The 18,899-nt window shown below is 35.0% G+C and overlaps 1 protein-coding gene across 7 annotated transcripts in view; it reads left to right on the plus strand.

Annotated features, from left to right (window-relative positions):
• Positions 1-15,257: 15,257 nt before the first annotated feature.
• Positions 15,258-18,899, plus strand: part of LOC108972351 (heterogeneous nuclear ribonucleoprotein L-like) — a 108,460-nt gene continuing 104,818 nt past the window's right edge. For all 7 annotated transcript variants that reach the window (XM_018938898.1, XM_018938899.1, XM_018938900.1 and 4 more), the window contains exon 1: positions 15,258-16,159. In XM_018938898.1, the coding sequence (XP_018794443.1) occupies positions 16,060-16,159 (100 nt within the window). In that variant the 5' untranslated portion in view covers positions 15,258-16,059. The remainder of the gene's footprint in view (positions 16,160-18,899) is intronic.

The raw sequence follows: 18,899 nt of genomic DNA on the forward strand, positions 1-18,899 counted from the left end.
TAATATAAATTAATGATATTTTTTAAATATTAACTATTTTTTTTCTACAATTCTCTATTTCACTTCGATTGTCATTTGAAGTGTCTCCACTGCTGCGCCTTTATCATTTGTCCACCGAACTACTCACATTTAATATTTACCGTTACGTTGTCCGCTGTTCGGCGCTGCGATGTATGTCGCTGCCAGTCGTCATCGTTGACAAAAGGTCGCTGCCGGTTAAGCCAACCTGACAGCAATGCCAACGACCGTTGCAGCACCTTTTCCAAGCGACCGATCGCCTTTGTTGCGCTGACACTGAGTGACTGCCAGCCAGACAATGCCTTGAAAGTAATGCGTCGCCTGCCTGCGACCGCCTACCGTCCACCCGCTGTCCTCCACGCCGCACACTACGCTTACGTCACATTGCATTTTCGTGCGCTTTTATTGTTGTTTTTGTTGGTTTGGCAATAAAATGTACAAATTGTTGCTGGCACTTCAAAGCAGCTTCAAGCATCTGCAGCGGCAGTTGCCGCCCCCCAAACGCCTGTGTGTCCTCGCTGTGATGCTGCTGCCTGCACACTTTGTTGTCATTATTGTTGTTGTTGGCTGTTTGAAGTGTTACTTGTCTATTTTGTGTGTCGGCGTTATTTTTTCTGTTTCTGTTTTTGTTGTGGCGTTTTTGTGCTTTATTTCTCACATTTTACGGTTGTTTAATCTTTCCGGCAGCTTTACTTTTTACAAATTATGTGTGTGTGTATTGTTGTTGTTGCTGCACTTTAACTATTGCTCCCAAAAGCCGGCGGCGCAAATGTCTAGACTTTTTTGTCATAAATATTTTTGCATGAAATTGCTATGTTTTTAATTCGCCTGTCTTCATATTGGTCCCCATCACGTGTGTGTATGTACATATATGTGTGTTCTTATGTTTGTGTGTTGCAATTTTATTCAGCGCAAACAATTTTAGGTTAGGCAGTTTTTCCAATTTGCTACATCGCCCTTCTCTCTTTCTTCTTTCGAACTTCTGGTGCACCTCTTGCCTGTAATTGCATTCGCTTACGGCGCTCTGCTGACGAAGACGTGGCGAGGGTATATTCGTAGGTTAGAGAAAAAGAGAGAACAGCGTAGGCTTTTTGGAGACGTTTCAATCTTGTTTGGCACTGCCTGTAAGTTGCCCAAGGCAACTGAAACAAGTGAGTGCGAATTAAAGGCGAAAAAGAGACTAAAGAAACGTCAAAACTAACTGGAATGCAAATTACAACAACAATATTATGCTAAGATTTTTCTAAATTACATAGAAAAGAGTGTATCAAATTTAAAGGATTGGATCACACTAACCTAATTTAACCTAAAAGTTGTCTTAAAAAAAAATTTAGAAACCGTTGATTTTATACTCCGCGATCCTCGATTCTTTTTGCAATCAAAAATATTTGTTACACTACTTCCTTGAATCCCAGCTCACGGAATTGTACAATTGTACAATCCAGAAGGTCTTATGAAGATCGGTTTCTGCAAACTGTTTCAGTTAGCAATGTGATTATGAGCGTAGTCACCAAATAAAAATCTTGAGTTCAAACTGGTAAATCTTGGATCACCATCTTTGTGACCACAAGCAACCATTTCGAATGTCATGACATTCAGATGTCTGAATATTTAGACTTTACAATGTATAAGTCAACCTTATCCTTCATATAGCTGTATTTTTCACCACTGATCGAGTGAGTTGAACCGAAAAACATGTAAGTGGAAAATGGCCGCGGGATATAAAAGAAAAATCAAAGCACAACCACACCTTCTATGTAAAGCAGTTCGAATATTGAACGCCTTTAAAATCTTTTGAGCTTATTTGCCTATCATAATTTCAAAAAAAATATGAACGTACAATTATATTGTATCAGAAATTTATAGTAATGATACTCATGATATCTTAACCACAAACCAAAAATAGGTGAACTTAATACCAATAATAGGTGAAATCGATGGATTACTTCTCCAGCTCTTATTCAAACGTAGCAGTCACACCTGATACCATTGTTTCCACGCCTCAAGCTCACATAAAATTCAGGACAAAATTTAGTGAGAATGTATTGTTTATCATGTAAGATACTAGAAGTGGGCGTTATCTATATACATACATTTTCCGAGCCACATACACATAAATTAACAGCTTGGACGAACTGAGGGGATTTAGTCATCCCCTTCAGTCTGTTTATTTGTCTGTATATATCTCAATTTTTAAAATATCGATCTGAAACTTTGCATAAGTCCTTTACTTACCTAAAAGCTGCTGATTTGTCGGAACCGCCGATATCGAACCACTATAGCACATACTTGCCATAGAAACTGTACGATCGGAATAAAGTGCTTGTATGGAAAACTTTTTTATTTGGAAAGATATCATCACGAAATTCGACAAAGATTATTGCTTAAGACAATGGTGTAAACTCCGAAGAAATTATTGAGATCGGATGACTATAGCATATAGCTGTCATATAAACTGAGCGTTCAAAATTAAGTTCTTTTATGAACAACTCTTTTATTTGAGAAGATATCGAAATGAAATTTGACACGGATTGTTGCCTACAAAAACTATACATACCCCGAAGAAATTGTTCACATCAGACCACTATAGCATATAGCTGCGACATATACTGATCGATGAAAATGAAGGTCTTGTATGGAAAATGTTTTTATTTGCCAAGATATCAACATGAAATTTGGCACACATTATTGCATAAGGCAATGCTACTATCGCCGAAGAAATTGTTTAAAAAGGACCACTATAGCATATACATAGTTGCCATGCGAAATGAACAATGAAATTTAAGCTTTTGTATGGAGAATTTTTTTAATTGACAAGATATGTATACTAAATTTCGCTGGGATTATTGTCTTAGGCAATGCTACATTCTCTGCCTAAATTGTTCAGATCGAACCACTATAACATATAACAAAAGGATTTTAAAATTCAAACACTTTTTGCTACTGCAAAAGTAATTTTCCACTAATGCCGAGGGCAACTACCAGAAAGAAAAAAAGCAAATAATAAAATAAATTAATATTACCCAAAAAGCAAAGAAAATGTATCATATCTACATATGTATGTGTGTATGTACGTATATCATATAGTCGCAGTTAAGGCACTTCGCTGCATTACCCGGCCTTTATTTATAAACGCCTGCTTACTTTCCTACCTGCACTTTTCTTCGTATTTATTTAGTACACGCTTCTTTTGTTTCCAATATGCTTGTAGTTTAAGGCCACCACCCACTGCTTTACATACCTACATATGTACATATCCACTACAATGGCTACGCAAGAGCACTTTGTTTATCTGCTTAATGCTTTCCAATTTTTCGTTGTTGACATTAACCCGCTGTGGCACACACACACACAAAGATATATATGCCGATTATAAGCCGGGAAAAATGTTAACTGTGGTTGCTCCGCAGCTATAATACCCTTTATGCGTAGATTTCTTATAGCATAAAAGGGTATAAAAAGATCTTTATATTGCTTTTAATCGGTCAGTTTGTATGACAGCTATATGCTATAGTGGTCCGATCTGCACTATTTCTTGTTTGATGGTGCGGTTGCCCTGGACAATAAACTGTGCTAAATTTCCTGAGGATATCTCATCAAATAACAAAATTTGCCATAGAGGAATTAGTTTTTGATCGATCAGTTTGTATGACAGCTATATGTTATAGTGATCCGATCTGAACAATTTCTTCGTAGATTTTAGCGTTGGTTAAGTCAATAATCCCTGTGAAGTTTCATGTTGATATATTGGGAAATAAAAAAGGTTTCCATACAAAACCTTTATTTCAATAGATCAGCATATATGGCAGCTATACGCTATTATGACTTAATCCGAACAATTTCTTTGGAGTATATAGCGTTGTAGTAGATAACAGTCGGTACCAAATTTCGTGTTGATATCTTTCAAAATAAAAAAGTTGGCCATAGAAGGACTTCGGTTGGATCGGTCAGTTCGTATGGCAGCCATGTCGTATGGTCGTCTGATATCGGCGTTTTCGACAAATCCGCAGCTTTTTTTGGAGATAAAAGAACGTGTACAAAATCGCAGATCGATATCGCAATATATGAAGGCTTATATGCAGATGCGGACATGGCTAAGCTCACACTTAGCATTTACCTATGTAAGCGCTAAAGGGTCTCCGTCGTTTTCCACTGATTGCTAAAAACTTTCTGACAGACTTTATATACCGTCTACAGGGTATATTTAACACACACACATATACATATATACATACATACATATATACATTGTTCTTCACAATCCAATCAATCCACAATAAGTTCGTCAGCCCGACAGCCAGCCTACCCAGCCGTTTTGTTGCGGTGCGCCATCAGCGATTTAATTTCGGCTTGTCACGCGATTTTTCCACCGTTACTATTATGGTACCCATTATTGTTGTTCTTGTTGTAGCATTCTTGTACACTTTTCTATTTTGGTGCAGCGTTCATACGTTCCTTCAAACATTTCCATACATTGTGTGTGTTTTCCTTACTATTTTCAACTCAAGGACATTCGATTTTCGTTGCTGTCACTTTAGCTGTGCCAGTCTTCATCATTATTTACCTTAAACGACATGGCGCACGGCATGAGCATACAACAGAGGCGCATACGCGCTCACACACACATGCACACACTCCAATGCTCGCTTTTACCCACTTACTCCCACTCCCGTAACGATTTTCAATCGATCACATACCGCTTTTGTCAAGTCACTTCGCATTCGTTGATTCGCCGCTTTGCCTCCACTGCTGCTGTTGTTGTCGTACACATTCCTACGGCAGCGCTAGACAATAGCGCACAAATTCAATTCATGCGGCAGTCGCCGCGCCGCCCCCGACGCACACGTCCCTGCGGCGTGCCTTTCAAGCCGTTACTGTCAGTTAAAATGAAATGAAATGGAATGAAATGACGTTGCATATGCCTGAGAGCGTTGCCAGATGTGTTGCGCAGCGTTGGCATGCTAGCGCGCTGTAGAGTTTGGGGCAGTGCCTTTGGTAAATTAAAAATTCCGCTATTCTAATGAATAAAGCGTATTAAACGAATTAGACGCGCTGCAGCGGTCGGCAAGCACATGAATCTGTCCTTGTGGCGCTCGTTGGCTAATTCACGAAAATTTCCAACGTCACTTTTCGCTCCTCAGTCTGTTTGTGACATTCTCGTTTTCAAATCTTTTGAATAGAAATGAGTGTGTTGTGGCTGGCGGTTGGTTGCGGGGAAACGAAAGCAAAAATTGTCTTTATTAGCCACTAACGGTTTAATTTGTACGCTCTTAATTGACTAGACGCAAAAGGACGCTGGCATAATGAATAGCAGGATTTTCACAGCTGAATAGTGAGATTCGTACCGGTAGGGTTGGTGAATTCCACCTTTCGAGGTTGCAAATGCGCTGAAATCTCTTTAAGCTTGATGTGATGTGGTTTGTTGAGTGAGTGCATTGGTAAATGTTAGCCGAGATTTGAAAGGCCAGCCACGGGAATACCTAAATTGATATTTTTTTTAGTGGACGAGGGCTGATTAAGCTTTGAAAAACCTCTCTTTAAGACATTCCAAAAACTTTGATACGGAATATGGTTTTTAGCTGCTAACTTCGCGAGAGAGTCATAATAAAATATTTTAGGTGTTTTTTTTTTAATCCGAGAGTGAGTATTTGTAGCCACCTGTCGAGAATCAAGCCATTTAACTAGAAAAAACCGCGGGAAGTTTCGAAAAAGAGTGTTGAAATGACACACAAATGTACTGGAATTCACATTTTTGGTATACAGCATGTTTTCCGTATTGAGAAGTTCATGAGAAACGCCTCGCATAGTAACATACTCCAAGCAACCATTAATCCTCATGACGACTTAGAGGTATTCTTTCGTTTGAGCTGTGAAACAGAGGACAGTCTAGCAGCAACGTATTGTTTGGTGCACCAGAATTGGCGATACTCCAAAAACTTTCCCCCATCCACAGATCCTCTCTCCCTCTGAATCTTACAATTTTGGTTGCTGCTGAGCTTTCAATGAAAATCACTTCCAGTTTAAGAGATCTGTCCAGTATCTGCCAAAGCATCGTCTCTAACAGCAATGTATTTCCTGGGCCAACTCACCACAGGAAACCACTCAGTAGAAAAATTGTCAGCCTGAAGTCGTCTTTACAAGCCTAAGCATTTTGGTGGACGATGAGCGCGGAAAACCGAGTCCATCCAATAGATAAAATGGTCGCAAAGGTCGTATATTATAAAATATCTGTTTCGCAAAAGCTCGGGTTGTGTCGAGACTATCAAATTCACTAAACTTTTCGAACTTGTTTTGGCTGACAGAGGACACTAGACCGACCGAATGCTTTTGCTTGCCATGTTTGACCTCTTTCCAATGTCGGATTCCTGTTTTGTCAACTAAGTTGTCATCTTAAAGCCCTGTTTTAGCTGATCTCCGGCTAACTGTAAACTTCGTATGGTCCCCGAGTCGGCTTATAAAATATCTTAAGGATAGACGATACTAACCCGAAATCTGTTACTTTACCACGCCTCAGCTAAATCTGATGTTGAATTTTGAAAAGTTTCTAATGTTTCTCTTTTACTGGAATGTTAAAATTTGGTAGTTTTGGACTTCATATGGTCCCGGCTTATAAAATATCTTGGGGATAGACGATACTAACCCGAAATCTGTTGCTTTATAAATCCTTAGCTCGATCCAATGACGGATGTCGGCTTATAAAGTATCTTGGAGATAGACGATACTAACCCGAAATCTGTYGCTTYATAAATCCTCAGCTCGATCCAATGWCGGATGTCGGCTTATAAAGTATCTTGGAGATAGACGATACTAACCCGAAATCTGTCGCTTCAGCTAGATCCTATGTCAGATTTCGAAAAGTTTCTGGGATCTCATTGCTACTGGAATGTTAAAATTGGGTAAGTGTAGACTTCATATGGACCTGGCTTATAAAATAGCTTAGTTGGTAGCTTAGCTGATCCAATCACCATGATTACCTTTATGCATTTGACTTGCCAATAGAGCGGCTATAAGATCCACAGTCGCCAGTCAACCAAAACAGCAGTTCCAAACCAAAAATAAAGGCTCTTAAGAAACATTTCACATTCTTCGCCAACTTTTATTCGATTTAAACAAAATTTAACACGAATTTAAGATGCTTTTGCGCCAAGAAGCAGCAGAAGACCTGCTCTGAATCTTCATCAGTTGTCGTATAAATAAAATGCAATTGCTTCCAGTTCTCAACTGTAATTGTATTGCAGAATTCAAGCCTCATACGCAATTACTCGAGCACACATGCACACATATCTGAACGACGCATAAGGAGTAGCTGCTCCCAGAGCGCATCAGAATTCCTTGACGTTGGCAACGCAATACGCAATGGACAGTCTTTGTTGAGAACTCACCCTGGAGACAATTTCATAAGCAAGAGCGAAATTGAATTATAGAAATGATTGTGTGTGCTTAAGCTGTGTCTGCTATAATGAATACGCATATATAGCATGAAATAAGTATGTATATACTTGTGTCGATATACTTTATGTCGCTTCTAGATAAATATGCGTATGTATGTATGTATAAAGTATGCAAAATCTGTATTGAATTGTTTCAGAGTGACTAGTAGTACTCTCTACTACCTTTCGGCCAGTTTGTAAAATTCTTTGCATGATTTCGTCTGCTTATTTTTTTAGGTAGAGAAGTTCATACTAAAAATTATCAGTTAGTTACCAACTAGTTACAAACTAGTCACAAAGAAAAGACCAAATAAATAAACTGCGATTTGAACCAATTTCCATACTCATTAGCAATATTTCATTTGCAAATTTTTTTTTATAGTTATAACTAGTTATTAGTTATTTTAGGACCAGTTTAGAATTATATTAAATTAAGTAGCATAGTTATAGTTGTAACATTTTTTTAGCTTAATAATTTCGAAAAATTTTCAAAGCGGATTTTACAACTAGTCTACTACTAGTGACTAACGGACCAGTTATGAGTAATATTAAAATCGGTTTTTATTAATCATCTTGTAAATTTCGGAAGTTATAGCAATCAATATATTTCAACTGGTCCAATATTGCTTACTCACGGGTTAGTTTCAATGTGATTTGCTTCAAAACTGTTACGAAAAAAAGCTTTCCTAAATTTTCTTTTTACACATGCTGCGTACATTTTATCGTTTCAATTTGCTTAGAAGCATCTTAGCTTAATAAAATACTAGTATATGCATATACAATTGTGCACATATCTACATATGTACGTAATCGCTCGTTATTGCTTTTATGCTTTATCTCTGACGACCCCTACAAGTCCTATCATAGCTCCTTTGCTCTTATGCGCTTACATAAGATTTTGCGTTTGTATTGTCATTTCCTGCCAATGGCATCCACAAACGGTAAACGTTTTGCAATTTTCATTTAACCTACACTTTGCGCGTGTGTATGTGTGGTCGATTGACCCTACTGACCGACCGGCCAAAATCTTCCAAACCGCTTTTGTGCGCTCAAAGCGCTTTGTGTATGAGTTTCGTGCGCATTAAATGAAAATTTATACATACTATGTATGTATGTGTGGAGGTGTGTATGTCTTTATATAAATTTATTCCTGCAGCTATCTACGCTTTTCTTCATTGCATTTCCCTTTTCCCATTACAATTTATCCGATTTTGTTTAAATTGCTTGTAGTTTTCCATTTGCTTTTTATTGTCGATTTTTTTTATACCCCTAACAAGGGTATATTAAGTTTGAGATACTTATTTTTGAAGGAAACTTCGGCGCATGTCCTGCCGTTTTTTTATATGTATGTGAACTACTCCCTCAGTTTTTGAGATATCGATCTGAAATTTTGAACACGTTCTTTTCTCCCCAAGAAGCTGCTCCTTTGTACGAACCGAAAATATCGGACCACTATAACATATAGCTGCCATACAAACTGAACAATCAAAAACAAGTCCTTTTATGAAAAACTTTTTTATTTTACCAGATATTTTAACGAAATTTGAGACAGATAATTTTTCAATGCAACGACACATTCTCCGAAGAAATCGTTCAGTTCGGATTAATATAGCCTATAGCTGCCATTCAAACTGAGCGTTCAAAACAAGTCCTTTTATGGAAAACTTTTTTATTTGAGCAGATATTTTTACGAAATTCGGCTTCTATTATTTTCCAAGTCAAAGCTACATTCTCCGTAGAAATCGTTCAGATCGGATCACTATAACATATAGCTCCCATACAAACTGACCGATCGAAACTGAGCTAAAAGTATTTGTATACACTTTTTTACTGTAAAAAGTGTACGTGTGAAGGGTATTCTTATTTTTGCCTATGTGGTTGTGCTCGTGTGCGCGCTTGTTTGTCACAAAATCAACATTTATTTTTGTCACCCACTGTTGCTACATGCTATCTTAAGCTTTAGTGGACACTTCAGCTCCCTCGACACTGCAGCTGTTAACTATTGCTATATCGCTAACGTGTACACGCACACACACTAATGCATATAAGAGCGCATTTCCTTTTTCCATCATTTGAAGCTTGCAGTTTGGGCTGTAGCTTCTTTTCCACAAATATTTTGCTCTACCGCGTTGCTCACACAAATATTTCTCTCCCTCAAACCTTAACACAACCGCAAGTGCTTAGTTGCACACACATACAAATACACACAACCACACATTTTGTAGATACACTCAAGTACTTGCAGTTATAAACCCAAAGACAGTCACTTTCTAGCTCCTTAGCGTCCCTTTCCTCGCTTCCGCTCCCCTTTGACTATGCATTGCTGTCATTTCCGCTTATTTCTCCTTCATCTACTTATTTTTGGCCCTTCCGCTTACATTTCGTTGATATTCGCTTTTATTTGCGGAAATTTTATTGCCACTAATGTTGGCCAGCGTTTGAATGTATAAATAAATAAATATTTTCCTTTGTTGCATTACCAAAAGTGCCCACAATGATGATGACGAGCCATCGAATAAATACACCTTTCTGCATGTATGTGTGCGTGTGAATCGCACGTGCGAAGCAGTGGATAGGTGTAAAGCTCATGTAATACCAAAAATTTTGTTGTTGTTTTCTTAGTGCTAAGCATTTTCAAGTTGCTCGTGCCTTGGCCATGCTTCATTTACTTTATTTTTGACAGGAATCCATCAGCGCACCAAACTTAGAAACATTTGTGGTTATGTAGACGGTAGTGGTTTGTGGATGGGAGACAAGAAATTATTGTTTCTGTAAATATTGCGGTATTTACTTGCACTTAGTAATCATTTACTCAACCAATTCAATTATGTTCAAGTGGTTTTGATTTTAGAAGTAGTTCTATCTGATGAGACTTGTTGTTTTTATACACTTTGCTCTCTATAGCCTATTAAGCTTCCCTGAAAAATGTTCAAAGTTCTCTCCAGCTGCCAATTTGTACATAATTACCACAGTAAGCCATATTATGTTACTCTCTCTCCCCTATCACTCACTCTATCTTACTCTCTCTCTCTCTCTGTGCCATCACTATCACTAGAATACAATTTAATTGAGGGTTGCCATTCTTTCCTGAGGTCTATTGTGCTCTCTATATAATATACATACAAAGACCCAGCACTCTTACGAATTACACGAACTTGAAGTGCTGTGACCCATATTCACCAGATACGAAAATCCAAGCGCGTTAAGCTTGCGCCTACAGATCGCTGTGCAAACTAAGTAGAATCAGGTGCTCAGGACTTCTCGCTTTCATGTTGTAAAACCGATAGTTTGTACCAGGAACCCATGCCCATGTTGGACAGGTGCTTCATGAGCCTGAGGTTCCCAGTGTAGAAAGCGACTAATAGTTGAAATTTTTCTCTGGAGAGGTTAATCATGTTTCCACCAAACGTTGTAAGTTCGGAGGTCGCACCCATTAACAGCTTTGTTTGCCACTTTTAATAGGATTGTTCAAAATACTTAATTTTTCGATATAAGAACCCTTATCATCGGCTACTGAGTCCATTTAGATCTACAAAATCTTCAAACTTTTTGGATCCATTTGGAGTATAAAAGATCGACCTTATGGGACACTACTGTGTTGAAGCTCCTTGTTGGAATAACTTTTCAGGTCCGTTCGTAGTATAAAGATCCAATTTGTGTAACACTATTTGGGTCCACGAATTTCCTGGGAATACACCTGCTTATTACCGTATATGAACCAGATCATCGTTAATATGCTAGCTGATCTTGGTATTGCCAAACTTCTACTTGGTATGTACGAATTATTACATTGAAGTTGGCGTTTGTTTGAGAACTTTTATGATTAGAACACCTCCTCTTATTTCAAGGAGCTTTGCTAGCTGTATTTTTTAGCATAAATTATTCCTTACTTCAGTTTTACTATTTTTCACGGATTTTTAGATCGTCTTTCGTGGGAACAAACTTGCTTATTATGTGTACTAGACCAGTGTATCCGAAATATTCTATGGGAGCTTGTTTGTAGTTAGTGTAGTTAGTCGGCTATTATTTCTTCAATGGTTAGAATACCTTCTGTCAGTTCATGGAGCGCTCAGAGCTCTGGCGTTTTAGTATAAATTATTCCTTACTTTAGTTTTTACTATATTTTCATGACGTAGAGATTTCTCCAAATAACTGTTTTTATAATTTTTGAACTGAAAATCATATGCTTGTTCTTTGATTTTTTCAGAATATGCATCATTATAATTTTGATATGATTTCTAAAGTGTCTGAAGTAACTTCTTTCTATCTGAGAGTAAAATTTTGGTTTTGTTTGTGGAATTATAGATTATATCGTCACCTAAAATGCAAAGCAACGTAACATCACTTTTCAAAAATTGGCAGGCGAAAGAAAAACGACATAATAGAAACCACTCTTATGAAACAAAATTTGAGTTTTGGTTATACGAGTATATAGGTTATTATATCTGATAGCGATTTTTTTTTAAATTTTTTTTTTTTTTTTTTGATGATACGCTATTTCGCATTTTAGGTGACGATATTGTATTATAGAAAGACTTTGTCTAGAAATCGACTTGATTTTAGAATTCTCTGTGATCCTAACAGTTCTTGACAGTTTTGGAATTATAGATTATCTTGAGATTTCATCAAGAAATCGCATTGATTTTGGAGATCGTTGTGCACCCAACAGTTCATGACAGTTTAGAGAACTTTCAAAAAAATATTTGAAGGCATAAAGACTGCATATCTCGTGTGTCTTTGAGAAAACTAGTTTGATATAAGAAACATACTTGAAAAAATTGTGTTGGACAACTTCATCTAGGCGAGTTATTTGTTAATATATATTTTTTTATTTTTTTTTTCAGAATATTTTTTTTAACTTATCCAGAACATTTTATATTTCTTTCTTTAAGCAGTATATAACACAACTTTTCGTTAACCTTTAGAAAAACTTTTATTATTATTTTTTTATTATTATTATTATTATTTTTATTAATATTGATATTTAATACAAAAACATACCTTATTTATGTTGATCTCTCAATAAAATGTCCGTGTGTAAAACAGGCATTATACATTAAATTGACATAGTCGTTAATCGGGCATTATTACAGTTAACGCTTTCTAACTTCACACACCAGATTTAAGATTTTTAACGAACATTTCGATAACACAACACTTACAAAGCTTATTTATTTGATTTGTATATGTATATATATATATATATTGTATTGTAACACAAAAGAGTTCTACAAAATATATGATTAACAAAAAATACAACAAGCACAACAACAACAAGTACAACAACGTGGACTTAACCCAAAATACAGGTAGGTACATAAATTATACAAACCCAAGCTAACACCAAAAAAACACCCACAGCGCCACCACCAGCTTGCCGATGTGCCACCAAACTCTCGAGCACTCGTAAAGTTAACTGTAAAAACTTTCAAGTTCATGCTAACCAACCAACCAAAAAACAAAAAAAAAAAAATCAAAATCGAAAACCAGATAAAACAGCAAAATTTCACAACAAAAGCAGAAAGCAAATTAGAACAAGCAGCTGAAACAAAATAACAACAACAGCAAACAATATTTTTAACAATAAACCAATAAATGTACAGCAAAACAAACAACAACAACAACAACTCGTAAGCCATAGCAAATAACAATCAAAAACAAGCACAAAACTAAGAAGTTGGGACAGATTCCATAAAGGATGCAAGAACACAATTGAAATTTCATAGAGAGGAAGAGAAAGAAGGAGGAGGGCGTGTAGCTAAAAGAGCCAGGTCACATATAAAGCACTTAACGAAACCAGAAAACAATCAAACAAACATTAACAATCAAGCCAACAAGCAAACTAGAATGAAATAACAATCAAACTACAACAACAACAATGAAACTACAACAACAAAACAAGCAACTCAAAAATAAAAACCCCTAAAAACCACCAAATATTGCGGACAAACAAAATTTGGAAAACTCCAATAAATTACATAGGCTTGTAGAGACGGTGTTGTGGGGGCTGACTGAGCAGGTGCTGGAGCACAGTTACGGGATGTGCAGTTATTGAATGTTTTGGTCACTAAACAATAAACTTTTTTTTTTGTTTTTTTTTTTGAAATTTGTCATAATGTTTTTACAAAATATACACAAATGCGCCGAAGATAAGTCGAAAGAGGCAGGGAAATTAGCAGAAGTTAGACTTTGTCGTGTCGTTTTTTTTTTTTGTCGTAGACACATGAAATACAAACAAAACCAACAATAAGTGCGCCTAGTTGAGGGATTAGGTTTCAAATATCACTAGAACCTTTCGAACACTAACACAAAACACACAGAAAAGCGCAAAGAAAAACAACAAGAACAAAAATTGGTACTAAAATTTAAACCCATAACTTAAAACAACAAACATTTTGTAGCTTTAACAACAAAAGCACACATGAGAATTGCACACTCAACAATGAAACAATGCGAACACACTACGCACGTAACCAAATAAACAACGTTGCTAACATAAAAAATAATATGATTTGTTAATTTATAATAAACGCAAACGTTAGCTAAGATATGTAGCTATAATAACACAATAGCATTTATTAAAAAATCCAAGAAGGTAGTGTCGAAAAATGGGCTTGAAAAGTGGATTTTAAGACAAGCTCTTAGCGCTCTTTCGCTCAGAAACCGCAAAAAGAATACAAAAACAATAACAACACAAGGAAATTATTTCCGAAAACTACTAGTAACAAAAACACAAACATACACAGAAGTCAAAGTGTTACAAAACCAACAACAATAACAACTAAAAAGCCTTTAAAATGTGTACTACAGCGGAGACACACGCTCGAAACTGCACCAAATATATGTACATTTTACTAGAAATTTTGAAATTTTACTATATGCCAACAACATCGAAGCACCGTTATATAAGCTTAATAATAAATATGCAACACAGCTCAGTCACATTTTTTGACATAGTTGGAGCTTTTCGCCTCACACATACATACTCTGAAAATAACAATTTACCAGAACATATCTTACGAAAATAACAGTTTTAGCTACAACAACAAATATTTTAAGCCTATATATATGCACATCATAACTTTTGCCGAGAAATTTTTATAAAAAATTAACAACAGTGTATTTAGATTTTGTTACTATTTGCAAGCAAAAACAGAAAAAATTTCAAAAAATTCAAAAACATTCAATTTCCAAACAACAAAAAAGCACAGCAACAACAAGTACAACGAAATTTTTAATTTTGCTAAGGTTACCAGAAATAAAATCAATCCTAACAAATGTTATTGAAAATTTGTCAAAAAAAAAAAAAAAAAAAATAAAGCAAAAAAGCCAGTATCAGCACCCCCACCAACCAACAACCAACCAACCTACCAAACAAGCAGACAAGCCAAAGTCAACTCTCTCTATCTCTCAAGTGCCTTTCACCACAAAATTCTTAACATGCAGCATTCAAAAATAAATCAAAAAAATATTTGTATTATAAAGAATTCTCTATATCTTTCTCAAACCAAAACCAATAACAAAACTAAAACCAAGCAGAAACAAACAACAAACAAAAATTTTGCAAACGAAATTACAAAGAAAATTAAGTCAATTTTGCACAAAATAAACAAGAAAAAATTTTCAAAAAAGAAAAATTTCGAAACTCAAAATTTCCAAAAAAATATTTTCGAAACTCAAATTTCCTCAGAAACAAAGCAAAGAAAAAATTAGAAACAAAAACAAAATAACAACAAAAAAATTGAAAAAAAAGATAAATGTTTTCAAACTCAAAAATGCAAATTCTCGATTGTTTGTCTGTGTGCAGGGTTAGCGACGACGACGACGATGGCGGCGTTGACGATGACAACAACAAAGAGCACAGCCGGCAATAACAGCAGTGAACGACTCCCACAAGAGCAGCAACTGCCAGCCGCCGCCCATTTAACAGACAACTCTAAAGCTACTACTAATTCTACTACCATTACTACTACTACTACTACTACTTTATTTACTACTATTTTGAAAATTATAATTTCTGCTAGCTTGCCACTTTTCTTGCCATGAGTAGCGGGGTAGCGAAAGCGTGCTGAAAGCATTGTTAGAAGAGTGTTGCAAAAAAAAGGAGCAAAAATTTGCAAAAAAAAAATCAGCAGTAGAAACCCTAAAAGTGGCGCAAATTTCAAACCGAAAACCAAAAATAAGCGGTTTATGCCACAAAATTCCTGACCGAGCAAGAACGCTTTGAGATTATGAAATGAGTATGCCATGGCAACTGCAAAACCAACCCAACCGCAATGATCTGGCAAGCATGGCATGAAAAATACAACAACAATTCGACGATTTCTCAGTAAACAAAAACGTGTGCTTGCAAGTACTTGAAATGTTTTTGAATTTTTTGCAAATTTTCAAAATCTAAATAAAAGCAAAATTTTTTAATTTTACTACTTTTTGTTGTTGTAGCTGCTAGGAATTGCGTATAATATAAAAACGTTAAGCGCAACACTGGCCTTTGTTTAGTAGTACTGGTAGTAGTAATAGTAGTATACATATGTATGAGTAGTAGTAGAGCGCGTGTGGCGAGCGAGCGAGTAGTGGTGGCACAAGCGGCAAGTGCGCAGTGGTGTTGTGTATGTGTGTGGCCAGTAGCAGCCGACGGCGTTGCCAACTGTTTCGAGGATTGTGTGCGGCGCTGCGGACCGTGGATCGTCCGTCTTGTGCAATTGTTGCAGGTATTATTTTCGTATATATGTACATTTATGTATATTTTATTTAAGTGTATATATGTGTGTGTGTGTGTGTGGGTAACATGACTCCCTACTCGTATATATTCGGTGCTGAAAGAAATACAATTTTTTTATTTTTTTTATGTGTTATGCTGTCATACATATATTTATAATTTATTATTTTAGTAAAAATATTAGTCTCGAGGGTTAGTTGAAGGCAGTGCGCCTAAAAATATGCGAACGAAAAATTAGTTTTTAGTCAAAAAGCGTATTGAGCGGAGCCTAAGGACAAAAGAGCACCCAGAAAATCGTTGTTTGCTTTGCAGTATTTATCCTTATAACGCTTTTAAATCATTGTAATGAGAACCGATAAACTGTATGAAGCTGAATCTTTTTCTATACAGTAAGTTGTTGTTATAATGCAACGGAATGACTTCAGAATTAAAGTTATATGCAATTCTTGCAAACAAAGCCTTTAATTTCACAAAAAATCAAAAACTATTACGATTAGTATCGCTTTCTTTAGAATATCGATTTTTTTAAATATCGATTATTTAGAAAATATCAATTTTTGAGAGGAATGAAAAGAAATTATCGAAACAAGACACACACAAATTAGATTTCACTAAAAAATCGATAAAATATTAAAGAAAAGTATCGATTCTTTTTGAGTATCGAATATACTTTTTTTGAGTATCGATTTTTTTGAAAATGCACGGCTTTTAAATCATAAAACACATATCTTTTGATTTTCCAAAAAATTGAAAATAAAAACATCGATTTTTACGAGTTTCGAATTTGATTTGTAGGAATATCGATTAATGGAAAGTATAAATTTTTCAATGCATATAAAATACACTCACATTAGATTTCCAAAAAAAAAAAAAAAAACAAAATCGAAAGAAATGAATAATAGAAGCATCGATTTTTTTTTATCGAATTTCGAATTTCCTTTGCCAAATATCGATTTTTTGGAAAATATAAATTTTTCAACTTACGAAAAAAATTTATCGAAAAAACTCACACATTAAATTTCACAAAATAATCCAAAAAATAGTGTTGACTTTTTTTTAGAATATCATTTATTTCACAAAAAAAAAAAAAAAAAAAAATATAAAAAAACATGTATAAGAAAATTATCGATTATTTCGAAAATACAATTTTTGAGAGCGAAAAACTGGCTTAAATAATAACCTGCTGTTTCAAAAAAATTTAACGAAAATTAAATAGCAAAAGTTATTAAAACATATCGACTGCAATAATTTGCTTTTAACATTATCGAACATTTAAAAATTATCGTTTATCGGTGAAAGACATCGATGGGAATTTTTTCGTTTTAGATATCACAGTGCTTAGGTACTCCGGAAGGAAATAAGAAAATATTCAAAATAAATGAACCTTGATACTTTGATATATCGGCTACTTGAAAATATCGACTAAAATATGACTAATATTTAAAAATATCTATTGAAATATATCGATAGAAATTTTTTAACGTTTAAAAAATTATCTGTATTTAGTAAATAACATTAATCTTCGAATCAATACTTTTCTTTTTAGATATCACAGTGCTTAGTACCCCAAAGCAAATAGGAAAATATTTAAGGATTTTTTTTTAATCTGTTAAAATATATGGATATAAATTCTTATCGATTAAGCGCAATCGTGACTAGAAAAATAAAATTAAACGGGTAGTTTGAAAAAAAAGTAAAAAAATATGTAATCTTTATCGATATAATTTTGGAATTTAACGATTATTTTTAGTTTATCGATTTTTTTTTAAATTGTTTTTAGAAATGCAAATATAAGGTGAAACCCAAGGAAGCAAAAAAAATATATTTACAGCAGCTTTTTATCGATAAATTCTTCTAAAATGTTAAAAATGAATTTTCTTAATTATCGATTTTTTCTTACCTCAAAAATAATAAAACTACCGCGAAAACCTAACGATAAAGTAAAATTTTTTCCAAGATTTTTTTTTTTTCAAACAAAAATAAAACATCAGCTAAAAAAATTATTTTTGTAACTTTTCAATTATTTTTGTAACCACCATTTACGCAATCATCTTAGAGCATCGCATTAAAACTAACTAGCGTTGTACAACAAAAGTATCACAAAAATTTTCTACTGCCAAACTCGATTGCGAGCCATAAACAGCGCATTCGTGCTATATTTGGAATTGAAAACTATAAAAATGGCAATAAATATTTATGAAGCGAACATTTGAAGTGTTGTTGCACCACAGCGCCAGAATATACACATAAGCTTCGTAGTATTTTTTCACCCAAACTACATTTGCAATTGACAACATTCTAAAGCGGTCAAACGAATTGTGCATACAAAAATGGCAATACACGTTTAATTGCAGTTGTTGGTGTTCTTGTCAGAGCTGCTGTGAAATGCATTATACTTACAGAGTTTGTGGTTTTTGTGTAAACGCTGTCAAAGGTCAAACGTGCACAGCACTTTTTTCACACACTATACATTTTTATATGCGCTCGGGTATTTGGCGAGGTCCTCTAACCAGTTAGGCAGGCAGTTAGAAAAAAGTTGCGCAAATAAATTTGAAAAACCAAAATGGCTGAATTTTCGAGTTAATTATGTTGAATGGGCATTTTCAGTTAGGCTTTTTGGTAAGGTAGATGTGACTGTGTGCGCAGTAGTTGAAGTATTGCAATTAGATATTTGTATGAATTAAACATTATTTCACATATTTTTGTTTTAATTTTTTTTGTTAATTTTTCTT

This window comes from Bactrocera latifrons, unplaced genomic scaffold (assembly GCF_001853355.1).
Source record: "Bactrocera latifrons isolate USDA-ARS-PBARC rearing strain unplaced genomic scaffold, ASM185335v1 scaffold_399, whole genome shotgun sequence".
Classification (NCBI taxonomy): Eukaryota; Metazoa; Arthropoda; class Insecta; order Diptera; family Tephritidae; genus Bactrocera; species Bactrocera latifrons.